The sequence below is a fragment of the Citrus sinensis genome, chromosome 8, assembly GCF_022201045.2.
Source record: "Citrus sinensis cultivar Valencia sweet orange chromosome 8, DVS_A1.0, whole genome shotgun sequence".
Classification (NCBI taxonomy): Eukaryota; Viridiplantae; Streptophyta; class Magnoliopsida; order Sapindales; family Rutaceae; genus Citrus; species Citrus sinensis.
The window spans coordinates 23,718,490-23,735,240 of NC_068563.1; the positions used below are offsets into that span (position 1 = coordinate 23,718,490).

At 34.7% G+C, this 16,751-nt stretch overlaps 4 protein-coding genes across 5 annotated transcripts; 2 read left to right on the forward strand and 2 right to left on the reverse strand.

Moving 5' to 3' along the window:
- The first annotated feature begins 1,798 nt into the window (after positions 1 to 1,798).
- On the forward strand, positions 1,799 to 8,681 carry LOC102630455 (transcription factor E2FB). Of its 2 annotated transcripts, none has more exons than XM_006481463.4 (14): positions 1,799 to 2,269; positions 4,633 to 4,816; positions 5,018 to 5,074; positions 5,213 to 5,298; positions 5,376 to 5,464; positions 5,564 to 5,618; positions 6,494 to 6,546; positions 6,633 to 6,683; positions 6,779 to 6,827; positions 6,959 to 7,024; positions 7,110 to 7,186; positions 7,279 to 7,510; positions 7,939 to 8,005; positions 8,132 to 8,681. In XM_006481463.4, the coding sequence occupies exons 1-14, from the start codon at positions 2,102 to 2,104 to the stop codon at positions 8,263 to 8,265; spliced, it is 1,368 nt and encodes a 455-aa protein (XP_006481526.1). In that variant the 5' UTR covers positions 1,799 to 2,101; the 3' UTR covers positions 8,266 to 8,681. The 2 variants fall into 2 exon arrangements, with proteins under 2 accessions (XP_006481526.1, XP_006481525.1); XM_006481462.4 differs by having other exon boundaries at positions 1,800 to 2,269; positions 4,624 to 4,816.
- On the reverse strand, positions 8,656 to 10,144 carry LOC102630964 (uncharacterized). The gene is made up of 3 exons (XM_006481464.4): positions 9,815 to 10,144; positions 9,139 to 9,330; positions 8,656 to 9,038 (listed from the first exon to the last, which is right to left on the reverse strand). Exons 1-3 carry the CDS (start codon positions 10,040 to 10,042, stop codon positions 8,880 to 8,882), a joined length of 579 nt encoding a protein of 192 aa, XP_006481527.1. The 5' UTR covers positions 10,043 to 10,144; the 3' UTR covers positions 8,656 to 8,879.
- Positions 10,145 to 14,476: 4,332 nt separating this feature from the next.
- LOC102629867 (transcription repressor OFP6) lies at positions 14,477 to 15,474 on the forward strand. Its single transcript, XM_006481460.4, has one exon. The coding sequence runs from the start codon at positions 14,565 to 14,567 to the stop codon at positions 15,099 to 15,101; it is 537 nt and encodes a 178-aa protein (XP_006481523.1). The 5' UTR covers positions 14,477 to 14,564; the 3' UTR covers positions 15,102 to 15,474.
- Positions 15,475 to 15,879: 405 nt separating this feature from the next.
- Positions 15,880 to 16,751, reverse strand: LOC102621792 (transcription repressor OFP13-like). Its single transcript, XM_006481783.2, has one exon. It carries the CDS (start codon positions 16,642 to 16,644, stop codon positions 16,084 to 16,086), a length of 561 nt encoding a protein of 186 aa, XP_006481846.2. The 5' UTR covers positions 16,645 to 16,751; the 3' UTR covers positions 15,880 to 16,083.

Consider the following 16,751-nt stretch of genomic DNA (forward strand, 5'->3'; position numbering starts at 1 on the left):
GTCCCATATTAAAAAACCAGGGAAAACTAAAACTATGGGTATAGTTACTAGCTATGAATTTTAAGTTGTAAAGTATAATCATGATTGCAGAGATGCCAAAAATATGCCTATTTAGCTTTGTTGTGGCTCTATCCAAGCCAATGACAATGAGAAAGAATGCGCATGCCCAGTAATGCCGCCACCACCGCGACTGTGAAAGTGCCGTTTGAGTTTTGTCTCTTAGCCAAGCATATGGGGACCTACTCCTAACAATCATGCATGGACGGTGAGCCCTTTCTATCCCTTATTCAAAAAATTAATAATAACAAAAAAAAATGTCAACATTTAGACATGCTTTTTTAAGCAAGACTGCGCTATGACTTAGTGAGGTCACCTCTTTCAAATTTCAGTATTTGGAATGAATATAATTCCATTTATGCTGCTTGCGTCCGAAAGGAAGTTTCTTGGAAATTGATTGTTTTCTTTAAATTTTTCTTTTAGTGGTTGGATGGGTTTTAGATAAAATCATAAGAAAGTTCAAGAAAATCATCAAATAGAAGCCTTTTCTTTTCCATTCTTTACTTTTTTTTCATTTAAAGATATATATTAATTCTTTTAGATTAATTTTAGATTACCCTTGTAAAATGATAATGTTTAAAATAACCCCCAAATTATTGTAAGCTTCAATTTACTCTCATTTTTCAAAAAAAAAAAATTCATCAATTACTCCCATTTTTTCCATTCTCATTTTTTCCTTACAAATAGTGTTTTGTAGGTGATCATTTTATGATAGAATAATTTAAACTTTATGATTTTCTTTAAAAGGCCTAATGTTTAAAGAGCCCAGCCCACGATGGGCGCCTAGTTTAACTGTTTAGTACAGGTTGGGCAAACAGTGCCCTAAAGAAATGGCCAGTGACCGAGTGGTGACAAAGTGATGAGTTGGCGTTAGGTGGAAGGTGTTTTCTTTATTTTTTGGTTTGTGGCTTAATGCGCGCCAAATAATCGCCACTTTCTTTGCGTTCATAAAAGGCGCCAATCGCCGATTCGAACCCTCTTATATTTCTCTTTTTACTTCAAGAGCTTTACTATATGATACACCTTACAATTTAGTCCATATCCGTTGCCATCAATCAAAATTACTCTTGTTTATTAGCAGACCGTTTTAGTTCAATTTTCTAATTGTTTCGACAAAAAATTGTAAAAAAATTTCGTTAGGGATTTTGATTTTTCGGAAATAAATTTGAATTTTTTAATTCAGTCGTAAAATTATTATCAATAATAATAATAACATTTATGGAGCATATATAATCACTAAAAAAAAATATTATGATTTGTAGTTCACACTGAATTGTTACAATTTACATTAAATTATGCACCGTGACTATATGATAACGGAAAAATTTATAGTATTATATTCATATTTTAATCTCGGTCTATTTGATCAAATTAATTTATATATTTTTTAACATAAAAATTAACTTTATTGATCTCGGTCTAAATCTAAATAAATATGGGTTGTATTTTTAAAACATACAGACAAGATCTGTAACAATTTTAAAAAATTCAATAATTATAAATGCACAAACTTTCCAATAAATTATTAAAAGACTTCCTTCCTACACTTTCTCAAAAAGTCAAGTTGACTTATACCACGGCGCCAAACAGTAACCAATTTTAACTAAACTGAAAACGGTAATATATATATTATTATTCCCATCTATAAATTATTTAATTGGCCAATTATTTTATTTTCCTTTTTAAATTTATTTTTTTATAAAATGAAATAATTTTAATTAATAATCAGCTTCCCTCCACATCAATATCCGAACCAAATTCCCTCCTTCCCCCACTCTTTCCCTCGTTTTCTGCTCACTTTCTCTCTCTTTCTATCTCCCGCTTTTTTTATTTTCCTTCTAACCAAACACCCTTCTCCAGATCTCTCCCCTCATCCCCTCCAATTTCTCCTGTCCAATTCCTTACGATTACTTCCACTACATCGCTCTTTGATCTGCTTTGCTGTCTTTAAAATCCCCAAACCCTCACAAAATTAAAAAAAAATAATTATTAAAATTTCGTTTTTGTTTTATTTGAATTTGTATTTGTATTTTTTAAATTGGAGATGTCGAATTCTCAAACGCCGCAGGACAGTTCCGCGTTTAAGCGGCAGCTCCCGTTTTCGGCTATGAAGCCGCCGTTTTTAGCTCCCGGTGGTGATTATCACCGCTTCGCGGCCGAGCCTCACCGCCTACCCGATCAGGAAGCCGAGGCCATCGTTGTTAAATCTCCTGTGAGTTTTCTCTTTTCAAGTTGTTTCTATTTTTTAATTTTCTGTTTTTGCCTGTGTTTTACTTTTTTGGGGTTCTGTGTTACTTAGCAATTTTAAAGTTGTGGTTTATGTTTTAAGTGTAATTGCGAGTTAGTGGTATGTGTTGTGTTAATTGTATGAGGATCTGGTTCTTTAGTGATTAAACTTGTGAATTTAGGATATTGGGTTGGTGACATTACTGATAAGAATTAGTTCTTGGTGACTGTTAGATTTGTTGCTGGGCAGTGATTGTTTGTTCATCTGATAAGAATATCTGTTTGGTTGTGCTGATTTTTGGGAGTTCCGGTGCCTTTTTGACTATTGTCTTTACCAAGTTTTCTTTCATTAATGGTGGCTTAGTGGGTTTGTTTAATATGTTGTATGTTAAGCTGCAGCAGATTTGGAGTCGTATGAATTTAGATGTCAATTGGGTGATTGTTTGTGTTTTTATTCTTGGTTTTGTATGTGAATCAGAGTGCTAATCAGGATTGATCTCGACCGTTTATTTGTGCCTGGTGTTGACGGTTTCTGAGTATCAGTGTAGTCAGAAGAGGGAAAGGGAATGACCTATTTTGTCATGAAATTACTAGTTTGACTTTTCATTTATTTGATTGCCTGTTCTTTGGCTTGTCATTATGAACTTTTGGATGTTGTGAATTTGACTGACAGCATTCCCTGTAGTGTGTTAATCTCTTTTGTCTTTTTAATGGATCTGGATTTAGTTGACCTATGCCTTCATGAGTGTCAGTCAACTGTTTGTTGGGACCCTAGTAAATAAAGAAAAAAGTCTTCTCTTTGCCATTGAGGGTAAAAGGGGATTAATAGCAAAGCATCAAGTATTTTCACGCTCTGATCTTTCACAGTTGGCTGTTGTTACTTATTGCACTCTTACAGGTTCAGAATTTTGTTTCATGCTTAATAGCATCTCTCCATATTTTGATATATCACTTGTTATTCTTCAAGTAAAATGTAAAACACATAAGAAACAAGGAACTTATGCATGGCTAAGCTTAGTTTCAGTTTCTGCTTCTACTCTTTCCTCATAATGTTAAATAGTTGCCAATTTCAGTTGTTTGATAATATGCATAGTTTGGAAGTTTATGTCTATTGTCTAGGTACCCTCAGAAAAGCTTCCACTAGCAAAGAAAAAGCCTACTGAGTTCCCATTTAGGCTTAAAGTTTACAGTCTCGAATCTTTTTTAGTCTCAAGTGCTTGTGTATTCTTATGGCATAAAAATTGATTTGTGTAGCATACCAAATCTGGGACGTTGCTAATGTTTTAACTTTAAAGAATCTTACAGTGGGCACAACTGAGATAGTGACCAACATTGATTTCATGAAGCAATGCTGTCATTGGTTAATATGGTTAGATTTTAGGTTGCATGTTTGCAGGTAGTTCTTAGTCCATCATTCGCTTATGTTGTGAAAAATTATTTAATTAGGAAGGAAAATGATGAGCTATATGCATAAAATGTTAGAGTATGTTCCAGTAACTTTCTAATGAGTGCTATAGAAGTTTGTGCCGCATTGTAGACTTGATATACATGCCATAGATTTTCTGGTTCTTAACTAATAATACAGGAGCCCAAATTTGAAACATTGATGTTGGATATGTAATTAAGTAGTTAAAAGCATGTGATCAATCTTCTATCTTGTCATATGGACTTTCTTAAAAATGACACAGAGTTGTGACTATTTACTTTGCCATAGTACAATGATGCAGTGAGAGAAGCTGTATTTATCATGGAGTATTTCACCAGGGGAAATGGTTAACAATAAAGTTTGACCTCATTAAATGGTGCCAGAGAGGTGGTACTGTGAATGACTAAATTGTTGAAACTTAAAGGATGGTGAGCATGCATCTTCGTGTTTTCTTCTCATTGAATATGGAAAGATCGAGATTTTACAGATAAGATACCATACATAGTGCATGATTTAGGTTATGCTAGGTGTGTTGCAGTTCTTTGTTTTATTTAAACAAATGGTTTGGATATTTTCCCCTGTTTTTGGGTGGGAATATGCTTAGGATTTCCAATTGTATGTATGTGATGAGATAGGAAAAGATTTGATCTTCTTTGTGTCATTGTCCATCTCCTTTCAATTCAGGTGGTTGTATGTTCTAGAGTCTAGTCTAGAGTGTGAAAAAAAGGCTATTAACTGGAGTTGGTTTCTCTTGACTGAAATCCTGTACTTGGCTCAGCTTATGTGTGTGTTCTATATGATTCTTTTAATTTGCTTTCCTTAATTTTCATGCTTTTCTTTTGGATTAACCATGCACTGAAATTTATTTGCTCATTTTGCTTATTGTGGTTTGCAAAACTGATTGGTTCTTTTAGCAATTAAAGCGAAAGAGTGACACAGCAGATCACGATGCTGAGTCAAGTGAGAAGACTACTGGTCCTGGATACACTGAAATAGTTAACAGCCCTCTTCAGACACCTGTATCAGGAAAAGGAGGAAAGGCACAAAAAACATCAAGGCTTGCGAAGAATAGTAAAATTGGACCACAGATTTCTGCTTCTAATCTTGGTGAGTACCACTGCTTAAATCTTGTGTAGGAAGTTCTCTGCTTAATTCTGCAATAGATTAACTATAGGCTGGTATCAAACTGGAAAATCGGTTGTTGCCACCTTAGTATTTGCAGAAACAGGCTTATTTTCTGTTGACACCAGCAGGACATAAGGAAACAAAAGTTAATAGATTTGATGAGAAAAACTCTTTATTTGACAGGTTCTCCTGGCAATAATCTCACACCGACTGGTCCCTGCCGATATGACAGCTCTCTTGGTAATTGTTTATTCCATATTCATTTGTTTGTTCTTTTATATTTTATTTTTAGATGAAACAAGGTTTCTCTTCTCAAAGCTTGATTCATACCTTGTGGAACAGAGAAATTACCTAACAATTTTGTTTACTGTATTCCAGGGCTTCTGACAAAGAAGTTCATCAATTTGATCAAACACGCTGAAGATGGTATTCTTGATCTGAATAAAGCTGCTGACACTTTAGAGGTGACTGTTTTACTTGTTAAATTAATCCCTCCCTATATGATAACTTTCAGTTACTAGAAGGTTCTCCCTTGCCACAGGTGCAAAAGAGACGCATTTATGACATAACAAATGTCCTAGAAGGTATTGGTCTCATAGAAAAGAAGCTCAAGAACAGAATTCAGTGGAAGTATGGACACAGAATGATTTTTAACCTTGATGTCGTTTGTGATTGTTTAACTATCTTAGTTTCTTAATCTTTGTTAACCTGTACCCTCTTCAATGTTAGGGGACTTGATGTATCAAGGCCTGGGGAGGCTGATGAAAATGCTTCGAGTTTACAGGTATATAAATTTCCAAAATCTTGGCTTGAAAGGTCTTGGAAAACTTTGCTAAATCAGCCCTAAAATCTTCTTAACAACTTTCAATACTCTATTCGTCTTCAACACTTCGTTTTTAAATTTGTTTCCTAAAATTATCATATAACCTCTATTGCTACCACTACCACCACAATAAAATAACTGGTGCAGTGATATTTATGTTACTTTAGACAGTACTCCCTTACACAGGTTTTAGTGGATGTTACTTTATTGGATTTAATTAATTACAAAATAGTTCTTTTTTCCCCCTCCCTACTCTTCAGATTTCAAACATTTTGTTATACCATATGAGTAGCAAAGCATTAGAAATTTCCACTTGCGAATTCTCATTTTTCAGCCCTAAGCTTCCAATTTCATTTGATAGCTTCTTTGGCTTTGCAGAGTTCTTCATTTTTTCTTTATTCTCTTCATTTTTTTTTCTTTGTTTAGTTATCAATATGACTTTAATCAAAATAAATGTGATTTTGCAGACAAACTCGATAATTCCCTGTGTCGACTAGTTAGCATGGGAACAAGAAACTTTGCCAACTAGTTAGTGTAGGAACAAGAAACTTTCCCCTCATGTCAACCCTCAAGCCAATCTTCTGTTGTAGTTTCTTTATCTTATTTATTTCCTGCTGACAATACTAACGATGATGAGCAATTAAATAGGATTTGCTCATTCAAGCCCAAATAGTTAGGACGAGACTTCCCGAGTTGCATCTGGTTGGTTATGCATGTACTGATAGTGATGGATCATTCACAGTTCCTGTGGTCAATTAGCAGAATATTAACAAAAATATGGTTGGGAAATTGGGAATTCCAGGATTTGACTTAATCAACTCTTTCTTTTCTGGCAGGCAGAAGTGGAGAGCCTTACTATTCAAGAGCGCCGATTAGATGAACAAATAAGGTTATGCAGTCACGTTTTTTATTCCTCTCTTTAACACTGCTTATTTGCAACCATTAGTTTGCTCTGACGTTTCCAACTTCTTGCAGAATAATGCAAGAGCGATTGAGGGATCTTAGCGAAGATGAAAATAATCAGAAGTACTTTCCTTTTCCTTTTACCCATTACAAATTATTAGCAACTTACAATTGTTTATTAATTGATCAGCCAATGATTTAATATTTTATGATCTTAGGTGGCTTTTTGTCACGGAAGATGATATCAAGAGCTTACCCTGCTTCCAGGTTAACTTTTTCGTTTGTCAGGCTGGCACTTGTGTTTTAGAGTTGGTGGTTGTATGATCGACGTACATCCTGAAAACAGAATTTCTTGATTGTATGTAGTGAATTGAGTATGGTTCAATTGTTTCCTGCAGAATGAAACCTTGATAGCTATAAAAGCTCCACATGGCACCACTCTGGAAGTCCCAGATCCTGATGAGGTAAACCCAAAAGCATGCAAAAGGCAAGGAAAGTTCATTTGCTTTTGTATGTGCAGATTCTGATTTTTCATCCTTTCCTTTCCAGGCTGTTGACTATCCCCAGAGAAGATACAGAATAGTTCTCAGAAGTACAATGGGTCCTATAGATGTTTACCTTGTCAGGTACAGTTACTTCTTATTGGTTAAGAACAATGACCACTCAAAGCAGTTTTTGGAGGCCCTCTCATTCTGTCCTTGTCTCTCTGTCATTCTAGTCAATTTGAAGAAAAATTTGAGGAGATACATGGTGCAGAAGCAGAGGCACCTCCAAACTTGCCATCAAATTCGGGCTTTAATGAGAACCAGACAGCAACAGTGATAACAGAGGAGAGCAGAGGCAAGGAAATTGAAGTGCAAGAGCAAGATTCTCAAAGAATTTGCACAGATCTTAGTTCCTCTCAGGACTTTGTGAGTGGGATCATGAAGATTGTTCCCTCAGAAGTCGATGTAAGTTTATGTTCTTGCTTGGGTTCTGTATTATTGCTTTCAGGAAGATAGAATCTAGCCAGTTACAAGTGATTTTGTCTTTATAAGCACAAGCAGCATGCTTCAGTTTTCCAGTTATCTGAAAATTGTACATGCTTCAGTTTAAGCTGAACTCCTAAGGCCTAGGCATTCAAGTGACATAATTCTCATTTAGAAAAAAACATCCTTCACAATCATTTCAAGTGACTCGGGTGGGGTTAAGCTGTTTATGTAGTTCCAGGTTTAAATCTTAATGATAAAATAACCAGGAAACAGGGTTTACTTTTGAAACAAAATCATTCTTGGACAAATAGTTTATACAGGTGTAACTTGAAAATTTCTATGCTATATTGTCAAAGAAAGGAGTTATACTAATTACAAGCATTCATTTTATCTGGTTGACTTTGCAGAGTGATGCAGATTACTGGCTTTTATCAGATGCTGGAGTTAGCATCACAGACATTTGGCGAACTGAACGTATCCTTTTCATTAACATGTTTCAATCATTATTTCTTCCCACACACCCCCCGCCCCCTTTTTTCCCCTTTTGCTACATAATATCTTTGAGCAAAAAATAAATGCCAAACTTGACTCACCTAATAGCTGGGGTGGAATGGAATGATTTGGGTACACTTCAAGAGGATTATGGCATGCCTACTGTCAGCACACCACAGCCCCAAACTCCACCATCCAATACTGCAGAAGCGCCACCTGCTGCTGCTAATACTGGAAGGTGAGCGAGATATGTTGATAAACGAGAAAGTGAAGATACGTGGTCTTGTTGTCTAGAAACTGGGATGTCTACCCATTGTTCAGTTTGATGTCCACCTATTGTTCATTTTGATAATTGGAGGTGCGGCTGAAGGTCCTGAGGAGTCATCAAGATTCCAATGCACTAAAGAATAGGAAGAGGTATCGGGATTGTACAGTCGAGTAATATATATGATCCGATACGATCTTAGTAAATAAAGTATGTATTTGTAGTTAAGAGCCCTGTATATTACAGCATACCTTTTCACTTTGTTGTAGCGACAAGCTCAGATGGTAAGCTTGACTGGCAACAGATAGGATTATATAGTATCATGTAATGTAATGCTAAAAATTCGGTTTGATCGTAACGTCAACAATTGATCCAAACTATTCTTTTGCTTTTTATTGGTATCATGACACTTTAGGTGAAAGTGCTATGATTTCTGCTGCCAGAAAAAGATCATATTCGCATCCCCATTTTCTGTTAACCAAAATGTCATTAATATTTAAGAGAACACGTGAATCTAACACCAGAGAAACTAGACAAAAAGATGAGCATTATACATGAAGCGCCTTGCATCTAAGCAAGAACCTAAGCAAGTTATTTCTCGTTTTCAACTTTCTTTCCGATCCACCTAGCAACAATAGGAGTCAGAGCTACTGTTGGAGGAAACCTAATTGGAGATGCAGCCTTGTGTGCAGCATATGCCAAAGCAAATATCCCCACCTTTTCACCAGTTGCATCAGTTGAGATGCCCACCTATTAAGTTCCAATTTCCAAACAAAGTTGTTAATCTAAAAGCTGAAATTTGCAACACAATGAGACAGCTACTTAGGCTTTCTTTGGTGGTTGTAGTTACCTTCTGCAGCAAAGCTTGAACATCAACTCCAGCAGCAATTAGCACGTAGCAGAGAGAGAATGAGATCAAGGAGAGTGTTATAGAAGTGGCTAGGTATGCCCCTCCATATTTGGCTAGCAGTTCCTTTGCTTGATCCCCCCTTGATTTCTTTTTATCACCTTCCGCATTTCCTTCCTCTTTTGACCTGAATATCTATAGAGTAAAAGATGGATCAATTAATTTTACCAATCAGGGGATATAATAATATACAACTGCAGAAGCAAAATTGTCATTAATTTCACTAAATTTTTTGGTATCTCCTAAATATTGGAGATGACACTAGCAACCTTTACTTCACGGCTAGAGCTTTGATTTCACGGCAGTGGCTTTAGCCAGAGCAGTGAAATACCAAACGAAGCCTTCTTCTACTTTATCTATATGTGCAAGTAAATTAATAAACAAGACGGTTACTATGGCCTTGCTATTGAAAGAACAATCTTTAATTAATTTACACAACTAGTAACTCATGTAAGCAGTTTCTTTCATCCTATGAACACAATTGCCAAAATTACTTCTCAAATAACTACATCCACAATCATACAAAAAATAAAAAATAAAAACAGATAAATTCTTCGATCATTACTATTAGAATTTACACTTGAGATGCCCAAATAAGAAAGATAAGTGAAATGGGTACCTGCCAAAGGCCAGCTTCAAGGCCATACTTCTTTGTAATGTCCTCAGCAGAAGCAGAAGCAGAAGATGAAGTTTTTTCTTCTGTTTCTTCTTTGATGGCTCTGACTTTGAAGCTTTTCCAGACGGGTTTTGAGGATTGAATTGAACCAACATAGCAGAATTTGCAGTTGTTGTTGCTATTCAAGATTGAAGCTGATAAGAGAGAATGGCTTAGCAGAGTTGTTGCCATTTTCAGCAAAAACAAAAAATATCATCAACCCGCTCAAAGCATACTCTTTTAGTCGTGCGAATAGAAAAAAAAGTACAAAAGCCGTGGCAAAGCAAATTTGAGACACAGAAACGATGCTCCAACGGATGTATTGGCTTGGACAAATTTAAAAAGGTTATTATGGTCATTTGCATGGTTGTGTTTTTGTCTTGTCCAAACAAATTAATGGTCAAGGAAAGGGCAAGTAGAGCACTATGATGCCTGAAAAATAACCAAGATGATGTTGCCTGGGCTCTAGGTCTTTTCCGAATACACCTCCACCAAATACAAGTCACACCCATTGATTATATATTGGTTAAAAATATCATTTATTTTAAAAGTAAAAAAGATGAAATTAAAAGTTATAGGTAAAAAAAAAATGACAAATCATGATATAGAGAAAATATGTGTCAATTTTTGTATTGTGTAAAGTGTTTGATTTTAATCCATTCGAATCGGACCTTAGGAATCTCAAACATTAAAATAGAGGTATATGATAACACAATTTGATTAATTGTGTACACAAGAAGCATTAGTCTCCACTAGCGTGGCAGCTAATTTGCCAACTTGAATTTGCGATCATTTGGTGGGATTTCTAGCCGTCTTCAATCATCTTACCTCGATTTTATAGATTTTTCAACTAACGGAATCGTAAACGTTTATTTCATGACTCATCTAATCTAATCTCTTAATTATGTATTCCATGAGTTTCATTAAATTTAATTATTTGTTGGATATATATTAAATAAATTTAAGATAAAATGAAAAAAAAATCTATATTGTAATTTATCTATAAAAAAAAAAAAAGAATCAATAGGTCGAAAGAGGAACGAATATCCCCTCACCAATTGATAGAGACACAAGATCAGATCAGCCATGCTGTAAACATCTATAATATTCGTTTAATCTTTTATATTTTACCTAATTAACTACTTCATTATTCCAATAAAGTATTTAGACTTTGTAACAAAACTGTAACATTACTAAATTCAGTTAGTGATTTTGATTCTCAAATTAGCATCCATTTGAATTGGGTTGAAAACAGAACCATCTTCCCTTCTGATAGAGGTCATAGTAATAATAAAATATATATATATATATACAAATTTGATTTGATGGAATATATAAATCATCTTGTATTAATTCTAACATAATTGGAAGAAGCTTACAGTTTGCAATGCCTTTATGCAAATCCGCTTTATATAAATCCAGCACAATTGGATGAAGCTTGTGACCCAACAGTTGCCAATGGCCTCATGCAAAACGAGTGACATGGATTGCTGCCATTACCTTATCAAACACACCCGTAATCTTGGAAACAACATGTCTATTGATAAAATTAACACAAGCTCTCACCGGCAAATTTACTTTATCCCATGTGCGAATAAAGAACTGCTTTCTATGTGACGTCCTAGAAGAAGTTGCAGGCATTGGCGATAAGTAAGCCAATGCAGCTCTATTAACAAGAAAATTACACATAGGAATATTATCAAGAGAAGAATGAAACTGAAAGTTAGCTTTTGACTAAGCACTTCTACAATGTTTCATCGACGGCATAACGTCCTTGAGTGACGTATATTCTACTGCTATGGCTGTAGCTGAACAAAAATTGATCTCAGAACCGCTAGCTGAGAAGTAAGTATTGTTGCAATTAGAATGTCTTGGGAAGCTGTTGCTTTTTATTTTGGCTATGAAAGAAAGCTTCTTGGATTTCATTTTTTTCTTTTTTTTAAGAAGATACAGATGATGTTAGTTTTCTAAATTAATTTAGAATAGAAAGAAGTGTCTGTATATATAATCAAAACAAATTTGGATTGCATGTGTTTGATTTAATTTGAAATATTGTTATGATTGTTAATTTTTAAATATGCACAAGATTTTATTGGATAGATTGTGAAAGTGTTTAAATTTCAATTAGTTTATCATTACATTTTAAATGGATAAGAGTAACTGAAAGTATAATTCTAATTTTCCTAGTTTATCGTTGTAAGATTACTGGAAAGATTAGTGTGTTTATATAGTAAGAATAATGTAAAGTAAAGATTAGTGTGTGTCTGAGGTAGATGAAATTATGATGGTTTACTTACAGGACTTAATTTTAATTTTCTCCAATATTTTAATATCATTTGCATCATATTATTATTATCATCATCATTATATAATTTAAATAAAGATATTAAAACTATGCTTTAAATTTAACCAATCAAAATTTGGCAGAAAGAGAGCTTTTATTGACTTCTTTCACGGGTTCAATGCATTAAATGTGATCTTTGGTGTGAAACAGTGAGAGGTAAAATCTCTCATTAACCTTGCGTTTAATATTATAAAATTTACCCCACATGACTAAACCCATATTTTTTATGATAAAAAGATCATATTAATTTTTATGTTTATTTTTACAATAATGTTATTTAATCTGACAAAAAAATGGGTTATAAACTTTTGATGAAAGATATATATAGAAAAAACTAAGTTTTTTTCAAGATATTTTTATGTTTTTTACAATAATGTTATTAATTTTTATGTTTTTTTCAAGATATAGAAAAAAACTAAGTTTTTTTTAAGATATATATAGAAAAAATTTTATGTTTGGTGTTTTAAGTAGATTTTGGGTGTAAGAGAAAGCGGCAAAACCTAACTAAAATAATGAATTTATTTTCAGGATACAGAGTGCCTCTCTTAATCGAAGTGTGTGGCTTGTTTTAGGTTTTTATGGAGATGAAGAAGAGTACAAAGAAGTTGGTTATGGCGAGAGGTTCACATCTAGAGTGAGAGAGCTTGAAATGGTGCCTTAGACTAGCAAAACAACAAAAGGAAGTTAAAGGTGGAGTTGGGGGCGGTCGACAACCCCACTCCAACACTCAAGTCAGCTTCTTGAACTTGTTTATAGTGTCAAGAGCTTGTAAGCTCTTGAAAATGGTGGCTGGAGGTTGAAGAAAACCTCAGCCTTTTTAGTGGAGTGGGTGTGTTTGGTGATGATTGACAAAAACAGACCTTAGTGTCCTTATATATGGAGTATCCTGGCTGCCTTGCCACGTGACACCTTTCTAGTGGTGATTTAGCTATCTTTTTCAAGATTCTTTCGTCCTTTTATCTTTATCATGATTTTTGGGGCGTTAGGAGCATGTTTGAGGTGCCAAAAAGTTGTTATTTGGCATGGCTTGTCTTCTTGTACATGTGGTGGCATGTGTTGTCTTAGCAGCTTTTGGCCGTGGCAGCTGAGGACCATGTCCTTGGTGTGCTGTCTTTTGTATATGTGACAACCAGCTGTCCCCTATTTTCCAACAAGATATTTCCCATTTGATCTTGCCAAATCAAATATTCTCTTTGGACGATGGAGATATTCTCATGGTTGATATTTTGGAGACTTTTCTTTACCACCTCTCTGGCATAGAAAAAACTAAAATATGAAGGTCATTATAAAAAACAAACTTTTGATGAAAGATATAGAAAAAACTAAAATATGAAGGTCATTATAAAAAACTTACTTTTTATCAAGATTTTTTTATTCTTTTCATATTTTTTTGTCAAAATTTTATAACTCTATTTTTTTATCAAAGTAGAGCTGTCCTTGTTTTTCATATTATTTATTTACTCATTTTTTATTATTATTAATTTTTTTTTTTGGCTCTGAATCTGCGATCTACTTCTATAATTTTCTCGACTCTTAACTTGCTCAAACTATTAAGCCACTTAGTGCGTAGGCGCCAAAGTGGCAAATAATTTCTATTTGGTAAAGAAGTACTAGCAGAGACCAGCACTTTCTAACAAAATATGACTTGTTGACTGCTACCCTAATCCCAGTAATAATTGCCTAGAATCATAGAATAATGTTCCCTTAGAATCACGAAATATCATTTGAAGACACCGTTAAACCCCCAAAACATCGCCCCAGGGAAAAAAATGGCCCCAAATTGTACTTAGTTAATTTGTATTTTACTTTGATCCAAAGGATATTTAAAGGAGCATACCCAAATAGAATCAGATTTATCTCAAGATTATTAGATTTAAAATAGCTCGAAATGGCTAGCTAGTTACAAAGATAACAACAATATGTGGCAACCATGCACGTCTCACAGTCGGCAATCGACAATCCTAATCATTAAATTAAGAGTAGAGAAACGGTGTGTGTGTGTGTGTGTGTAAAGCAAGCAACTTCATTAAATTATTAAATTATGCAAGCAACTTCATGGTCCTCACGCTTCATTTAGTGTCATAATTAAGCCCTTAAATTTTGTCGTTAAAGCTTTCTTTCAACAACATTGTAGAAAATGACTCCTACCCAAAACCGGCTTCTAATTCAAATCTCTCAATAGGCAGAGATAAGATAGGGACGCTTACCAGAAAAACCTTCTAGCTAACAAAAAATTAACATGCGATCCTAATTGCCACAATAAATCAAACTCTTTCAAAATTTGAGTATATAACATCTTGCATTGCAAAACTCATCTCCCTCTCTCTGTTTCTCTCTTTCTCTCTTTCTCTCTTTCTTATCAATGATCATATGACCGCCAATAAGAACAAAAAAAACCTCCTCAAAACCATATGCACAGCCAAAGTCATTGGCTGTGGCTGTGGCTGCGGCAAGCCTAAACTTTCTGATGTACATGAGCCAACACCAAAACCTAAAAGAGCCTCCAATGAAATTATTTCCCACAATCCCAAACCTTGTTCATCTTCGAGTTCTGGTTACAAAAACACTAGTGAAGATTACACTTCCGTTACTACTCAAAACTCTGAATACGAAACCGATCTGAAAGTCCCAAAAGTACTCAGCCCTTGCCCTAAAATTGTTGATAGCATTGCTGTTGTGAAGGATTCAAATGACCCATATGAAGATTTTCGACGCTCGATGCTGCAAATGATCATGGAGAAAGAAATCTACTCAAATGATGATCTTAAAGAGCTTCTTAATTGCTTCTTGCAGCTGAATTCTCCTAGTAACCATGATGTTATCGTTCAAGCTTTCACAGGGGTTTGGAATGAGGCCGTTTCCAAGAGTCCAAAGAAACCCTGTGATGATCAGTCACATGAATCCTAGCTACCTAGATTGGTTACGTACGAGTGGCCATCTAAAGACTTTGATTTCATACGTGGGAAACTGCATGGGGTTGGTCAAGACAATCTCAGAGAAGGAAATCGGGGTTTGTATGGTGCTGAAAGAAAGATGTACGTACACATACATGTTGCAGTTCTGCAAGTTGTGATTTTGACATTAATAACGGTTGAGAGTCAAGGGGTTTTTTAATTTTGTTTATAATGTGAAATTGTGGTATGTATATTTGGTTATGTTTTTGACCATTCATATATGCATATCTAAAATATTCAAGATTGTCATTTATAAGTAGTTGGCTATATTTGCTGGGAGGCTTTTTGTTCAATATGATTATACAACTGTGGCTTGTTAGAGTTTACATTTACCGCCACAAATATAAATTTGTCTTTCATTAATTAATTTGCAAATATCATGAGAGATCAATTATTCAGCAACTTTATTTTGAGTCCTTGTTCAAAATTTTCTAGCTAGACACTGTCTAAAATTTTCGTCGATCCCTTGTACGATCAGAATAATTGAGATCTGCTTGGTTACCATTTTGATAGATGAAATGCATAGAGCATAGTGATAATACTGGATTCCTCGTCTTTGTTAGATTAATTAATAAGAATATGATAAAAAAAATTAAAAAAAATAATAAGAATATGATCTTATTATATCGTATAGCTATGATTAACGCATGCTTTTGCCACCCAATACTTCGTTTCTACATAATTATTGTTATTTGAGGGCATGATATAGACTGATAATAATTGATTTCAATTGACTAGTTAATGATAAAGTTACAAACACATTGTATATAAACTCGTGTGTATAAAATGATGTAGCATGAAATGATTAGTTGAAAAATCAGACCTTTGTTTTGGTTCTTCTAATCAGTGAATCAGTCGAACACTCTAGCTTGCAAATTCTCTAAATAAATTGGTAGATCATAACTATCGAATATAAAAAATATAGATCAGTTACGTCACTTGTTGTTTGGAGATGAAGAAGAAGCAGCAGCACAATAGGAGAAGGAACAAGAAGAAGAAATGCCTTGGCTAAAAATATCAATGAATGCCCCCACAATAATGCCATGGTTCTTCTTCTTATTCATCCTCAAAAACAAAGCCAACAACTCCTCTAGATGCTCCCAATACTTTAGTCCATAAGCCTCAACCATTTCCTCCATCGATCTTCGAAAATCCGAGTAAGCGTCCTCAGAATCTATGGCTAGGGCAACACAATCCTTGAATTGGAACTTAGCTGTCTCTAGTATTGAACCTGTGTTACCCGGCTGGAAATGCAGTCTCTTTGATCTCAACGCCTTAATGGCCATCTCAAGCAACTCTTCTCCGGCATCCCCCGCCGTCAACGCCTGTAGTTGACACGTGGCTGTATCACATACGTTAACAGAGTTGAGACTACTCTTAGGCATGTTGCTTTTGGTTGGGTATGAAATGATTTTGAAGTGCTTCAAAGCTGGCCATTTCCATGAAATTTTGATTTTGGTATTTTGCAAATCCTTGAGGAATAAAGAGAGTTTCATGTCTGTGGAGAAAGTGAATTCACATGCATGTGCACGTTTTGATGTTGAATTTATAATATGAAGTGTTGTGACGTTAATGATAGGAAAATGTTTGATATGGTCTTTCA

What these genes read in the sequence shown, in the direction of transcription:
- LOC102630455 (XM_006481462.4), top strand. Translation starts at nt 2,102, where the DNA reads ATGTCGAATTCTCAAACGCCGCAGGACAGTTCCGCGTTTAAGCGGCAG. An exon ending in GAAGATGAAAATAATCAGAA is followed by an intron (nt 6,684 to 6,778) that starts GTACTTTCCTTT and finishes TTATGATCTTAG; the next exon opens with GTGGCTTTTTGTCACGGAAG. An exon ending in TTGTTCCCTCAGAAGTCGAT is followed by an intron (nt 7,511 to 7,938) that starts GTAAGTTTATGT and finishes TTGACTTTGCAG; the next exon opens with AGTGATGCAGATTACTGGCT.
- LOC102630964 (XM_006481464.4), bottom strand. Translation starts at nt 10,042, where the DNA reads ATGGCAACAACTCTGCTAAGCCATTCTCTCTTATCAGCTTCAATCTTG. An exon ending in TTGAAGCTGGCCTTTGGCAG is followed by an intron (nt 9,331 to 9,814) that starts GTACCCATTTCA and finishes TTTACTCTATAG; the next exon opens with ATATTCAGGTCAAAAGAGGA. An exon ending in TTCAAGCTTTGCTGCAGAAG is followed by an intron (nt 9,039 to 9,138) that starts GTAACTACAACC and finishes GGAACTTAATAG; the next exon opens with GTGGGCATCTCAACTGATGC.
- LOC102629867 (XM_006481460.4), top strand. Translation starts at nt 14,565, where the DNA reads ATGACCGCCAATAAGAACAAAAAAAACCTCCTCAAAACCATATGCACA.
- LOC102621792 (XM_006481783.2), bottom strand. Translation starts at nt 16,644, where the DNA reads ATGAAACTCTCTTTATTCCTCAAGGATTTGCAAAATACCAAAATCAAA.